This window comes from Pinus tabuliformis, chromosome 5_2 (assembly GCF_031772625.1).
Source record: "Pinus tabuliformis cultivar Carrire ecotype Pingquan chromosome 5_2, CPIR1, whole genome shotgun sequence".
NCBI lineage: Eukaryota > Viridiplantae > Streptophyta > Pinopsida > Pinales > Pinaceae > Pinus > Pinus tabuliformis.
In genome coordinates, this window is record NC_142306.1 from 298,056,897 (window position 1) to 298,077,200 (window position 20,304).

General features: G+C 37.7%; 1 protein-coding gene across 5 annotated transcripts in view; it reads right to left on the bottom strand.

Moving 5' to 3' along the window:
- Window positions 1–632: 632 nt before the first annotated feature.
- Window positions 633–20,304, bottom strand: part of LOC149158730 (putative ABC transporter C family member 15) — a 289,427-nt gene continuing 269,755 nt past the window's right edge. For all 5 annotated transcript variants that reach the window (XM_089436298.1, XM_089436294.1, XM_089436297.1 and 2 more), the window contains one exon: window positions 633–987. In XM_089436298.1, coding sequence (XP_089292424.1) covers window positions 869–987 — 119 coding nt within the window. In that variant the 3' untranslated portion in view covers window positions 633–868. The remainder of the gene's footprint in view (window positions 988–20,304) is intronic.

The window sequence follows — 20,304 nt, forward strand, 5'->3', positions numbered from 1 at the left end:
TTATCCTTTAAAAAAATAAATTAATAACAAATACCTACAAAGCAAAAGAAATGTTTAAAAAAATAGAAATTAAAAAAAAAAAAAAAGAAACAACATATATTATATATTATTAAAGGGAAAAATAATATTTAAAACAATTCTGATTGAAAGAGAAAGAACTAAAATATATGTAAAACAAGTTTTAGGAAATATTTTTTAAATACAAACTTTAGGAAAAAAAGAAATATTAAACAAAAGTTTAAAAAGAAAATATAATGAACACAAAAAGGCCAAAAATTAGCTCCCTTGAATGTATTTTATTTTTAATTTTTGTTGTAGGTATATTGTTGATATAGATGGACAAGTGCATGCACGAATCAGCTTGTAGGCATATTGTTGATATAGAGGGACAAGTGCATGCATGCTCATCTTAAATAGGGGGTATATGTTGGTCAATTTTTTAATAGATAATAGAATATTGTTCTAGCTTACTAAGAAAAGAGTTTAATGAATAACCTCTCTCGTTCAAGGCATTTAGAATATTATGACTTGATCTAAACTAAATAACTCTACAACTAATAATTGAGAATGACCAATTTCTCATTGCCCAAATTGAAATGGTTGGTTTATAAAAACACAATACTCAAAGACACGTTTAACATAATATATTGATATTGAGATTAATCCCTTCCTTTAAACTTGCAAAAGTGTAATTGACACTTAATCCTAAATGTAATCATTTAGGATATATTGTACATATTTCTCATTATAAGTTGATTCAGGAGCACATGAAATGTATCAAATTTGTAACATGTAAAAATATAATTTTTCTCAATGTAAATAATATCCACAATTTCTTATTGTTCACATGGAGATATCTCTTTAAAGTTTATATAGCTCCATTATGAGGACCCTTTGAACGACTCCAATATTCAGTAACAAGTGATTTAAATAGCGAAGAAGGTTGTTCAAGCAACAATGCAGGTGATCCAAACTCCTTTACTTGCCCTGCAAAACACATTTTTATAACACATTTTTATTAGAGGAATAATCTTTGAAGCCAAATTAGAAAGCTAAAATACCTCATTAGATACTACACAATAATAAATACGACATTAGATGTTTGAGGAGATCCAATATCATTTTAACTATAATTTGAAATTAATATTAGACAAACAATATATGAGTTTAAGATTTAGATTATTAATTAAAAACATTAAATAGATTTAAGATCTTTGTCAATTATCTTTATATTTTGATTTTGAGTAATGAGATTTTAAGGCTCAAATGCCTGCCATACATTTTCTTGTAATATCAGTTGACTATATATATTTGGTTGTAAAAATCTCAATCCCATGAGAGAATCAAATGAAGTGGTAAAAAATAGCATTTTCATTAAACAAACAATCAAGTGCACGAGAGAATCACTCATTATTTTAGTCAACATGACTAAGTGATTTATAAGACAATAGTAGCTCAAGATAAGATTAGTCAACCATGATTAATTTGCCTAGAGAGTTTATGAAAACCGATATGAAAAGAATGAGCAACATGTTTATCCGTATAGGAGATTATAAGTTGAATTTAACAATTTTCAATTTTGCATATATACCATTCATTTTAGTAAAATGGAAAATTCAACAATCAAGAATTTCATTATGATTTAGTATACCTTTCTCAATAATAAATTTTAACAATGTGGTTAAAAACAATTTTTGTTATTTTGTTAACAAAACCATCATAAAACTACCAATTTATAAACCATGAGAGACAAAAGCATTGGCATAAGACTCATGATTGTGTCTGCTCATTCAAAGATGAAAGAATTACATGATAAAGCATGTAACTTTGGTAGGATTGAGATTGATCACTACTAAATAGGGAAGGTGTCCATAACTGCAAAAAACTTGTGACTAGTCATTTGGTAAATTAATTTTACTTTTATGATGTGCTTAATGAATAAGTTATACAATCAAAACCAACATCATGAATATGGTGGTTTCCCTTGATAATTGTTATAGATCTTCCTTGGAAATATATGCTTCTTTAAAGCACTTTTAAATACACGATTTATGAGTTCCTCTCTTATTTCATACTTCTCGTGATGTAGTTGGGAAGTTATACATTCCATGACTAGCAAGGAACTTCCTCCCATAGTGTCATCATTAAATGTTTTTAGGTCTTCTCCTCAAAAGGAAGAGTACACTTGAAAGGAGATTATTTTTAACAACAACATTTAGACTTTGTTGTATAATTGTAGTTTGGCCCAAGGTTACTTGGGAGCGGGAGCGAAAACAGGGAGCAGGAGCGGGAGCGACATTTTCAGAAGCTCCAGGTTTGGGAGCGAATCAGGGAGCGAATATTTATATAATATATTTTGATGCATATATGTCAACAAAAGCATGTAGAATGATGAATTAGATATAAAAAGCATAAAAGCATAGATTGAACCATATAAATTCAATCATCTAGAAGTTAGAATCTTCATCAACCACATCCACAAGTTAGTAACATACAACATATTGAGTCTCATGATTCATCAATCTTAAAGTTTCAATATTTCAAAATTCAATATATAACATTTATCATCATTGATCAGCAAAGTTGTACTTGTAAGTTAAGTGTAACCATTACAACAAATAATATCTAACATGAATTGAAACGACTTTCAACTTTCACGAAGCATCATATTCATAATTCATTACCAATGAGTTAAGACTACCAACTTCAAACTTAAATTGTCATATATTGTTTACAAAAAATATCATAATAAATATGAAAGAGTCAACAGTTATAAAAACTACTAAAAACTAGAAAAGACAAGTAAATCTATTATTTATTGCTAATGCTTGGGGCTCTTGCCGCCATGAGAAATGCATATTTTTTTTAGTCTTGTTGGAAAATCAGGATCTTTGTCATTAATATCATCCTCTAAGCATTAACATAAGATAGAAAAAACATAGCATGTCAAGTCAAGATTTTGTTTGACTGATGGGTACATTTTTAATAGGCTCATGATAGAGGAGTTCGACAACCAATGTCACCAACATCAAGGTACATAGTGGGATTGGTGCTCTTGATTAAATACAAGTTCCATACTTTAATACATGAAAAATCCAATAGAAACATTGCAATCCCCCCAATCTTGAAATCATGAAAAGCTAATAACTTTGTTGGATTTTGAATGAGATCTAAAATTCTACTTTCTCCATATGAAATCCAATGAGGTTGAAACCACTCTCAAACCTCCTGAGTCATTTCATGGTAATGTTAAAAATTTAAGTAAAAGGATGAAAATGAAGATTAAGGTGAATGCCACTTTTACTTTAAGAATTTAATATTACCATGAATCACATATCAATACTAGGGCATAGGCTTGATCATTAGGCTGCCCCACTCAAAAATTATTTGTTTCTTCGAAAAAAATTGCATTTGGAATGTTACTACAAAAAAAATTTGCAAAAAAGGTTAGGGAGCGAAAATTCTGCTCCCAGGGTTGCTCCCGAAATTCGATCCCTACGGGAGAAATTTTGGGAGCGGGTTTGAAGGGGGGGAGCCACTCCCCCACAACCCTGGTTTAGCCCAAGGATGTCATACATACATGTGGGCCCAATGCAGTTACATTAATATTACAAACCATTTTGAAGGAGTTTCACTTGATTCTAGAAACATTTTAATTTGCCTTGTATCCCCTTTCCTAGCCTTTTAAAATCCTTATGGTCCTTGTTCCTCAATAGGTATTTGTTTAACCACTTTAGTGTATTTTCACATTTTGAAATCAATATCAATCGTTGTTAATTTTAGATAACAATTGTATGTTATAATCTTTAACACAATTTACATCAACGTTCCTTATCAACCCAATGACAATTTCCAATTATATTCAGTAGAAATCACATTAATTTAAACACAATGATAGTAAATGCAAATAAAACATAAAAACATGTGCAAAAGACAAGCCAAGACAAGAGGACACAAGATATGGCGGATGCCAGGGACAAACGCCAATGTGGGGAAACCATTTGATCAAATATTATTATTCTTCAATAGTTCAGCAGAGAGAGAGTACAAATATCAAATTAACTTGCCCAAAACAGTCCTGTCAAATCAACAGTCAACAACAGTCAACTGCAGCCCTAACTAGAAAGTCAACGGTGGTCAAAGCAGCTCCAAAATGTCCTCCAAGCAACCCGATCAATAGCAAAATAATTCGGCCCAAAGTCAACCCAAAAATAGTTTGGTCAACCTAGTCAAACACTACTTTAATTTCTGTGGTCAAATGCTGAAGTCAACGTTGAAGTCAAACCAATCAAATTGCCCCAATCACCTCAAAAATTGTGCCAATCAATGTGGCCCTCAAAAATCAAAATTTTGCCTCAAGATCGAAGTCAACGCTAGTCAAAATCACCCAAGTCAATGCTGCCCTGTTTCTTGAAATTTTCGGCCTCCAAAAACAGCGCTGAAATTCGTCCTCCATTCACACGTGCGAAGTAGTGAATGCTGCGTCCAAGCTGTACGAACCAATCAATAGAGGAGAGAGAGAGATATGTGATGAGATGAGTGATGTCCAAATGAGAGACATGTCAAATGAGAGACATGTCACTCCTATTTATACATTTCAATAAGGGTGAGGGGACACATCCATTGGGCTTCATGAGCCTACATTTGACTGAGGCCGACCTTGATAATTTGTGCATGAGAATAAATTCAAAATTCCATTTCTTCTTGTTAAAATGAGATGATCTTTATATCAAAATTGCACCTCTCGAAAAGAGGAATCCAATGCAATAATCATCTCCATCATATGCATTGTCCTAAGGAGGAATTTGGCCTTAGTTTCCAATTTTAACACTCCCTCTCAATTAACAAGAATTCCACTTTCCAATTCATCTGTCATCATCATGCCAACCTGTCATCCTATACCATCCATGTCATCATTGGTCTGCTTAGCTCTTCTCTGCCTTGCTATGCTCTTCTATGCTCTGCTAAACCATGACGTAATAATGAAGAAGTGATCGAGAGTGATTCATTAGATCATACCTCTCTCCACTGACAAAAGTCAATGCTTGATCCGAAATCAAGTTGTTGAACACCATGCATCCTAGTCATAGGGAGTACGACAGTACACGATGCATCCATTGGTAGTGCTATGGTCCCTAACCACCTTTTCCCAACTCATTAGCCATAGGAGAGGTACTTCCCATGAGTCTCAAACTCTGTGGGTAGGATGTGTGTTGGGGCATCAACAGGAGAAGGTGAACCACTCATCCTGTTCATATGACATAGGAGAAGGTGAACCACTCATCCTATGCATATGTCAACCGTAGGGGAAGGTGAACCACTCACCCTACATACATGTGTCCGAGTAGGGGAAGGTGAACCACTCACCCTACACACATGTCAACCATCATGGGGTATCATAGGGGAGGGTGAACCACTCACCCTGTATCTGGCACACCACTAGGGGAAGGTGAACCACTCACCCTATGGTCGCTCATAGCTCCAAGAAGTACCCCAAGCCCCCAAGAGCTCCCAGAGCTCAGTTTCCAACTCATACGGGACCCTCATAGGAGGGTCGTTCCACAACTCCAAGTCTCTCCCAGAAGGTTAAGAATTTGACCTTCCCCAGAGGCTTTGTGAGAATGTATGTGACTTGTTCATTTGTCCTGATGTGTTGGAGGCTTATTTCTCCCCTTTGTACCATATCCCAGATAAAGTGGTACATGATATCAATGTGCTTGGAGTGGTCATGGAACATGGGATTCTCTAATAGGTGAATCCCACTCTGGTTGTCACAGAAGATCATAGTGCTATCCAACACGTGCTCAAATAGCTCACTGAAGAGCATCCTAACCCAAACTGCTTCACAACAGGCCATGCTTGCAGTAATGTATTCGGCCTCGATGGTGCTTAGTGCAACCGATTTCTGCTTCTTGCTCATCTAAGATATTGAAGCAGACCCCAAAGAGAAGCAACACTCAGACGTGCTCTTATGATCCACCACACTGCCATCCCAGTCAGCATATGAATATCCATGTAGCCTCAAGTTCCCAATAGTGTATCTCAGTCCATAGTGGAATGTGTCCCGAAGATATCTCAAGAGATTCTTAGCAGTAATCCAATGAATGTGATGAGGCTCGATCATAAACTGATTCAATGTGTTCACAACGAAGCATATGTCAGGACGAGAGTTTGCTAAAAGCATCAGGGCCGCCACAAGTTGACGATACTCGTAAGGGTTCGCCAATTCGGTCCCAACAACACTTCCACATAGCTTCTTAAAGTTGAGTTCCATCGGAGTAGTCACAGACTTGCAATCCACCATCCCACATCTCTTAAGTAGCTTCACAATGTATTTTCCTTGAGAAAGGAAAATCTCACCTGGATTTTGCCAGACCTCCAGCCCTAGGAAATAATGCATAAGTCCTAGGTCCTTCATCTCGAACTCGGAAGCCAACTCCCTCTTGCATTGACGAATGAGAGGGTCATCAACTGTCAGAAAGAGATCATCCACATAAAGGACCAGAATGAGAGGTTTGTCCTTTTCAACCTTGAAGTATAGGTTCGGGTCAACATCGCTCCTTGTGAATCCCAACTTCATAAGATAGTTATTGATCCTCTCATACCAAGCCCTAGGGGCTTGCTTCAACCCATTGAGGGATTTCTTCAACCTCCATACACGTGTCTCATGATCTTGAACTTCGAACCCCACGGGTTGATCCACATAGACTTCCTCCTTAAGTGAACCATGCAAGAACACAGTTTTGACATCCATCTAGTGTAGGCTCCATCCTTGCGAGGCAACAAGGGCTATAATGAACAAATGGTGGGATATCGGGCAACTGGTTGCAAATATCTCATCGTAGTCTACTCCTTCCTTTTGAGAGAAGCCTTGAGGAATGAATCTAGCCTTGAACTTTTCAACACTCCCATCAACTCCATGTGTGATCTTGTAGATCCATTTTTAAGTGACCACTGACTTGTCCTTGGGTCTAGGAACCACATCCCAGACATCATTCTTCATGATCGAATCATATTCTTCATTCATCGCATCCTTCCAAACTTGGTGTTTCACGACTTCTTTGAATGTACAAGGCTCATATTGTCCAATGGTACTCAAGGAAGCTAAGAACCCTTGGTACCTATTCGTCTTCTTGCTTTCACAAAATGTCCCCCTCGGTGTAATATGTTTCTCAACATCTTCAAGACTATATTTAAGCCACAAAGGTCTTTTTCTTGAAGTAGTGGGCTCACTAGGAGGTGGATCAATGGGATCCATCAAACCTTCAACATCAGGCAGCGATTCATTAGAGAAAAGGTTCATCCCGCTTTTTTGCATCAACGTCATCATTGTCCTTCCTAGGGATAGGAAGATCTTGGATCTTTCTAAGAGAAAAATCTTCATCGAAAGTGACATCATGACTTAATGCCACTTCCCTTTGACCAGGCACACAGATTTTTCTGCCTTCGAAGTTTCACTGTAGCCCACAAACATTCCTTTCTTCCTAGATCCATCTAGTTTGTTTCTTTTCTCTTTCAACACATGAAAATATACGGGACAACCAAAAAATATAAAATGAGAAACATCAGGTTTCTTACCAGTGAAAACTTCTTCTAGTGTCTTGAAGTCCAAAGCTTGATGTGGGCATCTGTTTTGAACATACACAATGGTGTTGGCAGCTTCTCCCCATAATAACTTCGGTAGACCTTGGTAATGAAGCATGGCACGGGTGGCTTCCATGATAGTACGATTCTTCTTTTTGACAACACCATTTTGTTCAAGATTATATGCAGTAGTGGTATCCCTCTTAATGCCAACTTCTCTACAACAATCTTTGAATTCATTTGACTCATATTTGATCCCATTATCGGTCCTCAATATTTTGATCTTTTTCCCTGTTTGATTCTCGACCAAGGATTTGAAAGAGCAGAACCATTTGAACACTTCATCCTTCTTCTCTAAGAAATAGATCCATGTTTTCCGAGAGAAGTCATCCACAAAAATATCATAGTACAAAAATCCACCCAACTATGTCACTGGCAACATACCTGATAGATCAAAATGGACCAATTGAAGAATGTCGATGGTTTGAGTTTAATTTGAGGGGAATGGTCCCCTTCTATGTTTTCTAGCTTCACATCCTTGACAAACACCTTCATGATTTAAGTTGAATTCGAGCATACTTGTGACCATCTTCCTTACATCAGGTAAGTCTTTGAAATGAAGGTGAGCAAATCTTTGGTGCCATGATTCAGATTGAAGAGAAGTATCACAAGTCATTGCTCCCAATGAACTTTCTCCACCCTGATAGAGACCTTCAACCTCAAATCCAAGAGTGAATGCATCTCTTGGGTTCCTTTTCCAAACACGAACTTTCCCATCAATGAATGTCACCTTGAAACCTTTGTCTTCCATCACAAAAATAGAGACCAAGTTCTTTTTCCAATCAGGTACATATAGTACTTCTTGTAAGTGGTGGGTTTGACCTTGATTTAAGTGAAGAGTACCAATCCAAATTCCTTTCACGGGATAAGTAGTATTATCCCCAAGTATAATCTCCATATTCGTCTTATTTTCAATCAAGTTTAAGAGAGGTTCTTTGTACCCAATGAAGTGCCTAGAGGCAACACTATCAATGAACCAATAATCCAATGTATCTGGCAGAGAAGCAGTGGTGAGGGCAGAAATAAGATAAAATTCCTTTTGCTTTACAACATTAACTTATTCATACCTGGAGTTTCTCGACTTCTTGGGAGGACAACCATTTCCATTTCGAGCATTAGGAGCATTCCTCTTTCCTTTGTTGTTGAACCTGTTGTTCCTTTGATTTCCATTGCCTTTGAAGTTGTTGCTATTGTTGTCATCATCTCTTGGAGTATCCTTCTTGTGAGGACACTCTCTAGCGAAGTGGCCAAACCTGTTACAATTGGAGCATCTTCCTTTTCTTCCTTCTTTGAATCCCGTCTTGAACCCTTGACCTTGATTTCTTGGACCAACATTGTTCTTCCTCATAGAATGAGCAGAGAATATGGTAGAATTGTTTCCATTTGAGGGTTTGTCTCTTTCCATCATCCTTATTTCTTCTTGAGTGCATCTAGCCAAAAATTCATCAAATCCAGGAATCCTGTCATTGTTGAGGATGATAGTTTTGAACACATCCCATTCTCTTGTAAGGCCTCCAAGTGCAATAAGAGCAAGCTCCTTGTCACCAATGACTTCTCCAATACATAGGAGATCATTCTTGATCTCGGTAATCCTCATGAAGTAGGATTGGATGGATTCTCCTCTATCCATCTTGATGTCTTTCAACTTGTTCTTGAGAAAGAGAACTTGATTTGCATTAATTACTTCGAACATCCTAACCAAGTTGTCATACATCTCCTTAGATGTTTCCAAATCAGAAATATAGGCAACCAAAGGCTTGTGAATAGAATCAACAATAATTTTCTTAGCTTTAACCTCACCTCTCTTGTACTTTGTTTGTGCGGCTGCGGATGCATTTGAAGGAGGCCCCACTACTCTTCCTTCAACATAGTCCATAACATCATTTTCTTCCAATGTCGAATCTAGATACATCTTCCATGCATGATAGTTGGATTTGTCCGTAAGCTTGTCCTCGGATTTGAAGTAAGATGTAGTCGTCATTGGGACTAGTTCCAAGTCCTTTTCCAACATCTTCCCTTAGTGATTTCTTTGCTTCACTCTTGCTTGGGCTTTGTCTTCACCTGAGCTCTCAAACCACGTTAAGTTTAGATAACAATGGTATGTTCTATACTTTAGCACAATTTACTTCAATGTTCCTTATCAACCCAATGACAATTTCCAATTATATTCAGTAGCAATCACATTAACTTAAACACATTGACAGTATATGTAGATAGAACAAAAAAACATGTGCAGAAGACAAGCCAAGACAAGAGGACACAAGATATGGTAGATTCCATGGAAAAACTCCAATGTGGGGAAACACTTTGATCAAATCTTCTTATTATTCTTCAATAGTTCAACAGAGAGAGTGCAAATATCAAATTAACTTGCCCAAAACAGTCCTGTCAAATCAGTAGTTAACTGCAACCCTAACTAGAAATTAAACGGTGGTTAAAGCATCACCAAAATTTCCTCCAAGCAACTCAATCAATAGAAGAAGAATTTGACCTTCCAAGAGGGTCAAAGTCAACCCAAAAATAGTTCGATCAACCTAGTCAAACACTGTTGTAATTTCTACGGTCAAAGGCTGAAGTCAAACCAATCAAACTGTCCCAATCACCTCGAAAACTATGGCAATCAATGCAACCTTCAAAAATAAAAAAAAATTCCTCAAGATCGAATTCAACGTTGGTCAAAATCACCCAAGTCAACGCTGCCCTGTTTCCTGATATTTTCGGCCTCCAAAATGGTCCTAAACTTCATCCGTCTTTCACATGTACGAAGTATGGTACGCTGCCTCCAAACTGTACAAACCAATCAAGAGAGGAGAGAGAGAGATATGTGATGAGACAAGTGATGTCCAAACGAGAGAGGTCACTCCTATTTATACATTTTGTTGAGGGTGAAGAGACACATCTATTGGGCTTCATGAGCCTACATTTGACTGAGGCCGACCTTGATAATTTGTGCATGAGAGAGAATAAATTCAAAATTCCATTTCTTCTTGTCAGAATGAGATTATATTTATATCAAAATTGGACCTCTCGAAAAGAGGAATCCAATGCGATAATCATCTCCATCATATGAGCTATCCTAAGGTGGAATTTGGCCCTAGTTGCCAATTTTAACAATCCCCTTATCAACTTTAATCCTAATTTCTAGATTTGGCCTCATGAAGTTGCTCTATTCTACAACATTCACATCACCCACTATCATCACAAGCATAAACAAAGGTTATTGATGATGTTGTGTACATCTTGATTTTAAAAGGGATACCCTTTGCCTATTTTTTCAATAAATAGGTCAATCAATATTTTTCCCTTGTTGCATTCATATATGGCGATGTTGGTAAGTTGGTAGCTTAGTGACAAATTCCAACCATGGGACGAGATTCCTATTTTCGAGAAGACCAATTTTGACTATTGAAGCACTCAATTTGGACAAAGGAAAATGCATTTTTTAATTGAAGCCCACAATTTCACATTTGATTAGGGCAACCCTAACAGGAAATTGGACACCCTTGGAAGCTTATAAATACAATTGACCTCACGCTCATTTGGAAATCACCAAGCATCTTATTCTTCTCTTCTTCATTGATTGGTTCACACAAGTCTGAGGTTGGGTTGAGAAAATTGGTTCGTACAGGTCCGAGATTGTAGGGTCTAAAGCTCACACATATGTTAGGGTTTTGGTTTTTGACTGCAGGCTTGACACATGCAATTTTCAGTTATAACCGCAGGCAGGCAGGCACATCTGTGCGGTTGAAATCTATCAACCGCACGCTCACCTCTTCCTCCATGCAGTTGGGCTCTAGGGATGAAATTTGACATTTTACCACAATTGACCACAGACAGGAAAAGTTGTCTCTGATTTGGATTGATGCTGGGAACATATTTCTAAATGTTGTTGGGTTAATTTTGTTGGATGATTTTGTATTGGCTCATTGTACTCTTTGTTGAACATTTTATGACAATCTAATAGAAGAATAATTACAAAGGGTTTTCCCCGTAGTGGGTTTTTCCCTGGTCATTGACCGAAAATCTGGTGTCTCTTGTTGATGTGTTGATTGTCTCCTTTGTCATTGCATTTATTGTTTTATCTTTAATTATTGTTGATGATTGGAAATATTAATTATTGATGAAATATTTTTAATTGAAGAATTGAATTGGGCTAAAGTAATTGAAACAACATAGAGCAGTCTAAAATTTAAAATGGTATCAGAGGTAAGGTGAAGGACACGCCCAAAAGGAGACAAGAATTGAATCAATCATATTTGGAGGTTTGAACGATCCTATCTAATCAAGTCAAGATGTCTTCCTCTTTCTTCAAGGAACATGAGAAGTTGGGCGACTCATATAACTTTTCTACATCGAAAATCATGTTGGAGATCATATTTGATAACAACAATGTTTTGGAATTCATTCAAGGAAAAGTACCCGAGTTTCCGGAGAGTGCTTCCGTCGCTGCCAAGAACAAGCATAATAAAGGTGAGTTAAATACGAAAGAAAATTTTAGATGATGGTTTACAAAATAATTTACTTGCATATGTTGGAAATTTGAGGAAGTATAAGGACATGTATGATAAGATAGCTAGCATGTATGAAGTCAACAATTTGAATGAAATCCTCTCCTTGAAAGATCAAGTCAAAGATATGAAGACGAATAAAGGACAGTTTGTGTAATCCTACATTATAAGGATATCTCGTCTTAGAAATCAATTGCAAAGAATTTGAGACAACTCCACTCATCCCGTTAAAGCCTTTGGGTTCGTCAAATTTCATTTGAATTCCAGGGAATCTGTTTTTCTCCATGATGTGAAGTATGTGCCAGGATTGAAGAAGAATTTGGTATCAATATATGCTTTGGAAGATAAAGGGAGGAGGGTTTCCTTCAGTTTGGGAAAGGTTCTTACTTGGCTGGATGGATCCCCTATGAGAGATGCATTTACATCGGGATCGAGATTTGAAGGACTCTATAGAGTCTAATAAATCTCTTCTAACATTGGTCCATGATACTAATCATCTAAGCGAGCTATGGCACCGAAGATTGGCCCATTTGCATTATGATGCTCTTTCGAAATTGAAGAAATTGGTCTCTGATATTCCCGACGTTCAAGCCCAAAATGATGGATTATGTCCAGGTTGTGCCAGTGGAAAGAAGACAAGGGGACCGTTACCCTCGAGTGAAAATGAGACATATGACATCCTCCTTCTCATTCATTCTGATATATGTGGTTTGATGCTTGTACATTCTAGTTGTCGCCATCTCTACTACATCACCTTCATTGATGACTTCTCAAGAAATATGTGGATATATTAATATTTGAAGCAAAAGGATGAAGCCTTCGAAATGTTCAAGGAATTCAAAGCTTTGGTCAAAAATCAAACAGGGAAGAAAGTTAAAATCTTTAGGCCTGACAATGGTGGAAAGTACATTTTGAATGAGTTCATCAATTTTTGCAAGAAGGAAGGTATCAAGAAAGAGACGATTATGCCCTATAATCCCAAATAAAATGGAGTAGCTAAAAGAAAGAACAGGCCCATTACAGAAGTCATTCGTGCCATGCTCCATGATCAAAAGTTGCCAAAGTTCCTTTGGGGAGAAGCAATGAATGTTGTCGTATATGTTCAAAACAGGGTGCCTCATCAAGCATTAGACAACAAGATCCCCGAAGAAGTGTTCACAGGTGTCAAGCCCAATGTTGGCCATCTCTGTATATTTGGTTGCCCTATATATTTCCATGCACCGAAGAACAAAATAAATACACTGGAAGCCACGAGAAGAAAAGGTACATTTGTTGGATATTGTGAAAATCCTAAAGCATTTAGAATACATATTCCTAGTTAAGGAAGGTTGAAATTAGAAGGGATGTAACGTTCAATGAAGATGTTGCCCTTGGGAAAGTAAGGGACCTTCCTCCACCTCCTCCTCCTGAGAAGAAGAATGATGATATGGATATTTTAGATGGTCCTTCCATGCCTGAATTCGAGAGAGACATTGTTGATGATCCCATGGAGCCCATGGACCCTTTAGATCCTCCTCCATGTGATCCTCCTGCTAGGAAGAGGCCACTTTGGCTTTGTGACACATTACAAGATGACAAGAGACGCATTCATGTTTGAAGATAATTTAGAGAAAGCAAGAAGCCATGCAGGTACCAGGGATATGTTGTAGCTATGAGCACTATGATTCAAGCCGAACCTACCACCTTTGAAGAAGTCGTAAAAGAACAAGTTTGGAAGGATGATATGGCTGAATATGAATCAATTATGAAGAATGATGTATGGGATGTTGTGCTGAGACCAAAGGGGAAATCTGTGGTGACTTCAAAATGGCTATTCAAGATCAAACATGGAGTTGATGGAAGCATTGAGAAATATAAGGCAAGGTTTGTGGCTCAAGGATTCTCCCAGAAAGGGGGAGAATATTATGACAATATGTTTGCACCTGTGGCTCGATATACAACCATTTGTTCGATAGTTGCTTTTTCTGCAAGTCAAGGATGGACCCTTCATCAGATGGACATGAAGACAACATTCCTTAATCATGGCATGTTACAAGAAGAAGTGTACGTTGAGCAGCGACATGTATTTGAAGTAGAGGACCGAAAGACACATGTTTGTAGCTTGAAGAAGGCATTGCATGGTTTGAAGCAAGTCCCCAAAGCACGGTACGCCTGCATAGACCTCTGTTTGGTGAAGTTGGGATTTACAAGAAGAAATGTTGATCCAACTTCTACTTAAGGGTAGTCCAAGGTATGTCATTGATTTTGGTTTTATATGCTGACAATCTATTCTTGACAGATAATGAGCCCCTGATGATCGAGTGTAAGTGGGAGTTAGCCTCTAAATTTGAAATGAAGGACCTTGGACTCATGCACTACTTTCTAGGCCTTGAGGTGTGGCAAAGGCCCAGTAAGATTTTCCTTTCACAAGGAAAATACATTGTGAAGTTGTTGGAGAGATTTGGATTGAAAAAATGCAAGTCCCTTCCCACACCAATAGAAATGAGTTTCAAGAAGTTATGTGGAGAAGTTGCAAGACCCGATTTGGTGAATCTATAAGAGTATACATTGTTGATTAGGGTTCTGATGTTCTTAGTGAACACCAGTGTAGATATATGATATGTAGTGAACATGTTGAGTCAATTCATGACCGAGCCTCTCCATGCAAATTGGATCGTTTCCAAACACATTTTGAGATATTTGCATGGGATGATCACCCTTGGTCTGAGATATTATGCCGGAGATGTTCAACTTCATGGATATACCGATGCTGACTGGGCAGGAAATGTTGTCGATAGGAAGAGTATGTTTGGATGTTGTTTTAGCCTTGGATCTGCCATGATATCTTGAATGAGCAAGAAGCAGAAGTCTGTAGCACTGAGTACTTCCAAGGCAGGGTACATTGCAACTAGCATGGCTAGCTGTGAAGAAGTTTGGTTAAGGAAGCTCTTTGGAGAGCTATTTGAGCAGGTAATAGACACTACAGTGATATATTGCGACAACAAGAGTGGGATCTGTTTGGCAGAGAATCTCGTATTTCATGACAAGTCCAAGCACATTGAGATCCGATATCATTTCATTTGAGACATGGTGCAAAGAGGAGCCATTAGACTCCATCACATATCGACAAATGAGAAAATTGCAAATATTCTCACCAAGGCTTTGCCGAAAGGAAAGTCCTTGGTCTTCAAAGAGTAGATTGGACTGATGGGTGTGACCCCTCCTGATAAGGGACATCACTAATCGAGAACACTGAGCTGACTCTTACCCCCTGTCTAAGCTCCTAGGGTGAGGAATTGATATGGAGGGCTCCTGGGGTTGAGGGATCTCTGGACAATAAGGTATCACCCCTATTTGTTACCCATAGGGTTGGAGATATTGCTTCTCTATGATGGTCGATCCAGAGTATACCCTAGTTGGCATCATACCCATAAGCTAGGCTTGTTAGGAATATCGCTCCCTGTTTGGCCAACGGGTTGAGAGAGTGCTTGGAGGTGTGTTACCCAAGTTGATTATGATGCAAGTGTTCTACCACATGACTATTGAGGGTCATTGTTGGGAAGATCATGGAGCAATAGGATGGATGAGATACCATAGGGTGGAAGATGTTAGCTCCCCTATGTTATGACACCTATTGCTCAACATAGGGTGGAATACGTTTGCTCCCCTATGTGATGACATGAGGTGAGAGTGTCCCATATGACCTTCCTCATTGTCCTAAGAGGGTGGTCGTTGATGCTCACTGATGTTTCTTCTTCTTTAGATTCAAGAATGTTTCAACAGATAGAGTTGAGTAGAGATGGGGCATGATATGACGACATGATACATATATTTATTACATGATGCAGTTGGAATTTCTCCCTAGCTGAGAGGGAGTGTTAATTTTGAAGCTCAATGACAAATTCCAACAATGGGATGAAATTCCTCTTTTTGACAGGACCAATTTTGACTATTGAAGCGCTCAATTTGGACAAAGGAAAATGTATTTTTGAATTGAAGCCCACAAAATCACATTTAATCAAGTCGTCCCTAACATGAAATTGGACACCCTTGGAAGCCTATAAATACAAGTGACCTCAAGCTCATTTGGAAATCACCAAGCACCTTCTTCTTCTATTCAATGATTGGTTTGCATAGTTCTGAGGCTGGGTCGAGGACATTGGTTCATACAGGTCCGAGATTTCAAGGTTCGAAGCTCGCACATATGTTAGGGTTTTGGTTTCTGACTGCAAGCTTGACACGGGAAAGTTTTGGCTATAACCACAGGCAGGTAGGCACATCTGTGCAGTTAGAAGCTCTCAATTGCACGCACACCTATTCCTCTGTGCGGTTGGGCTCTAGGGCTAAAATTTGACATTTGATCACAGTTGACCACAGACAGGAAAAGTTGTCTCTGATCTGGATTGATGCTAGGAACATAATTCTGAATGTTATTCGGTTAATTTTTCTGGATGATTTTGTATTAGATCATTGATGTGTTGATTGTCTCCTTTGCCATTGCATTTACTGTTCTATCTTCAATTACTGTTGATGATTGGAAATATTAATTATTGATGAAAGTTTGTTAATTGAAGAATTGAATTGGGCTAAAGTAATTGAAACAACATAGAGTAGTCTGAAATTTAATAGATGCCAAAGTTGTGGATTGACATTTCTATTTGTTGGTTCATGGAGCTTTTCCTCTAATCTATTCCTCCATCAAAATTAAGGTGGAGAAGATTTGCTTAATTTAAATGGATTGAGGTTAAAAATAGCACCTAGTATCCATTTTCTAAAGATTTCCTTGGTTGAATATTTTATATTGGGGGCTCCTTGCCATAAACAATGCACATCATGCATTTGTGTATCTCCAAACCTTGTGAGCCTGGATCCTGATTGGTGGTCCTCCAATCATTTTATTGCTTGCTCCTTTGATACAAAACTAAGGATGTGATGGAATTCACTTGTTCACTGCTCTCATGACTTGGATGATTTTGACATGGAGAATTGATATAGCAGACTTCATCTTCCTTTACAGTGAATCTTTTTTTACTATCTAGGAATGTATGAGGGATGACTTTTCTATGTTGTGGACAATTTATGAGGTGGTTTGTAGCACTTTCCTTTGGACATGCTTTATTATAATAGATCAAATCAATTGGAATTGAAGTTTTATATCATGATGAATTATTGTTGGAATGGTCATTTCAGGGCTTCATATCATTGCAAGTGGATTGGAGTGGTTGTGGTGTCCTTATCCTCCTTTTTGCAAAATGTTTTGGTTGCTTCTAGTTCAAATCCTCAGGGTAGGTGTGTCTAGGTCACTCTCTTGATTTAGGGCCAATTGATAGGACATTGTGTTGTTTATGCTCTGATCATCGATTTGGAACATAGAAAATTTTGGGATTGGATGGCTTCCTCTTGCCCTACCGCAGACTAGAATTGTAACTAGGAAGTTCAATATGATGGAGTGGGATGGAGACCATTATGGATGGTTAGAATAAATGATTAGTGGTATTAAGAAGCATGTTTGGTGCAACAGTAAACATTGTACATATCTTTTATCCCAATTGGAAACAAAAGGGTATTTGCAAAGGTGGTTGGTTCACTTGGATCAATTTTCACTGGTTAGCGAGATAGAATTCAAGCATGGTTGGATTACTTCTATGGCTTGTGAGAGGATATGACATTCTTGGGTAGAATTCATTATGTGGATGTGCTTATGGATGTAATAGGCTTGAATCATTTTATGATTTAGATTGTAGTTTCTTTTGGTCACTAGATAGATTCAGTCGCCTCATCTTTGTTTAAGTTGAATGTGTCCCACCTAGAGTTAGAGGACTACCAGCCCTTGTTGAAAGAGTTTGGAAGCTGTTGACCACTATGTGTCAACTACCCATAGCAGTACACCCCCTTTTTCACAAAAGGGATAGCGCTTGATCGACGTGTTTGTGCCATTGGACTATCATCATTAGCCCGATCATATTATGTTGCAAACCCAGTCTGCATGTGTAAATTATCTTAGCAAATCTGAGTCATGTATGAAAATTGCCTAGGCAAACCTAATTTTCTAGTGATAATCTACGTTTCGGAAGGTTTTTCGTCAACCCGATCCATGATCAGCAGAGTTTTCCTTCAGCCTAACCCCAAAGCCAGAATGGATTTTGTCACTAGAATCTTAGAGGAATCCTAATGTGCTAGGTCGAGTTTATGTAAAAGTAATTTGGAGATAATTCTAACTATTTGGTTAGGTTATTACAAATTGTTTGATCTGCTAGATTATGTTTGTGTCGCAGAATTGGGTAGTTTATGAGGGTCTATGTCAAATGGGTTTTCCCCCTTGAGATGTAAAATTGTAAAAGTCATGATGTAAAGTGTCTTGAGGGTTAGAAAATGTTTTATCCCCTCATAAGTCCTAGGTCCTAGGTGTTTTTTCCAAAGGCTAAGTTTGAGGGTCCAGTAAAAATAATAAAAAATTAAAAAATTAAAAAATAAATAAATAAAAATTTGAAAAATAAAATAAAATAATAATAAGTCAAATTTTTGAGGAAATAAATGCAAGATTTTAATTTTTTATTAAAATGTGTTTAAAATTTCAACGGATGAGATTAAAAGAGATTTGATCCTCATTGATGGTCGAGATCGTTTTGACAAGGATCATTCGAACTAGCCGTTGGGAAAATTTCCCTTTAAATAGAGTGTTATGGATCATTTGAGATCATTCAATCTTAGAGTCGTGTGCTAAAGAAAGCTCTCTTGTAGTCATTTTTCATGTGCAATAAAGAAAGACTTTGGGGTTGAAATCTTGTTGGTGTTACTCTTCTAAAAGTGCTGTAAGATGTTTTATTTTTCTGCGTAAATTTATTTTCAGCCATTGATGATAGCTTGATGAAGAGTGATTTTAAACACAAGTATCTTGTTTAGTCGCTAGGGTTTGAATGATAGTTAAATTTCTGAATATGATGGCAGGTATCTCCATTACATTTGGATTTTAGTGTCGTTTTTTGCTTCTTCGTTAATGGTTGAATTAAGTTGTTCAGGAAATCCTTTTTTTTAAGATTACTGAGCGTTCGGGGAAGTTCTCGGCTGAACCAGCCAATTCCTGGATTGCATTTTCTAAAGAGCCCAACCAGTTTTGATCTCGGGCTTATCATTTGAAATTTTTGGTGGATGCATAAAGGGTTTTCTGAAGCACCTCATCTTAAATTTAATATTCTAAAAATATATCTGTGACATACTGACAAATCTGGCTACCTAGAGCCTTTAGTTTGTAATTATTGTAATTATTTAGCTGGTTTTTAGGTTTTTTAAGGTTACATTATTGTATATTTTGCTTCTGGGTGTTTGTTGTTGTCATTGCAGGTTGCAGATTTGAAGGTGAGATTCAATCTTGAAGCCAGATCTAAGCTCTGGAGGGTAAGATCCGGCCTCAAGATTAGCGCTAGCAAGAATATTTGCCTCAAAACCATTTTTCTGCATGTGTACAGTTCTGTTGTTGGGGGTTTATTTTTGTTGCAGATTTTTTTTTTTCAAGAAGGTTGGATTGTTGCCAAACCTCCATGTAGACATCTCCAAATGCTGCTCAGTTTTTGTGGCTCATCCAGCACTCCCACACAACAAATCCACTGTCCATTTCACACATTCACCAAACCTACGTTTCTCTCTGGCATCCATTCATGCCCTCAGTATAACCCTCTATCTGCTGCTACAGCCCTCTTTCTCCCTGCGGCTAGCTTTCCCTTCTGTCCATTTTCTTCCATATGTGCCATCTTTCTGTCTCTGCCCAAATGCTACAAATCCGTCCTTTTCCACGCTGCTCCCATTCTACGTAGCTATTTCTCAGATCTTTTCTCACAACGCTCCTGCATCCATCTCCTCTATGCAGCCATTTTCTACCCCTTGGATCATTCACGCATCACACACGCAGCTCCTATGCTGCCATAACCTGTGTGCTACACATCCAGCTCTCCTTTGGTCCCTGCGTCGTCATTATTCTCCGGCTGGTAGACCTGTGTACACAACAACCTACAAAACAAGCTCTCCACGTTGCCGTCAATATTCCTGGCACCTGCAAACAACAAGCAAAACAAACGTGGGTTCTTTTTTTGTGTATGCGTTAGTGTACTTAGGTTAGAATAGATTTCGATATTTTTTATTTTTTTTTGTATAAAGTTGGTATAGTTAGGTTAGTGTG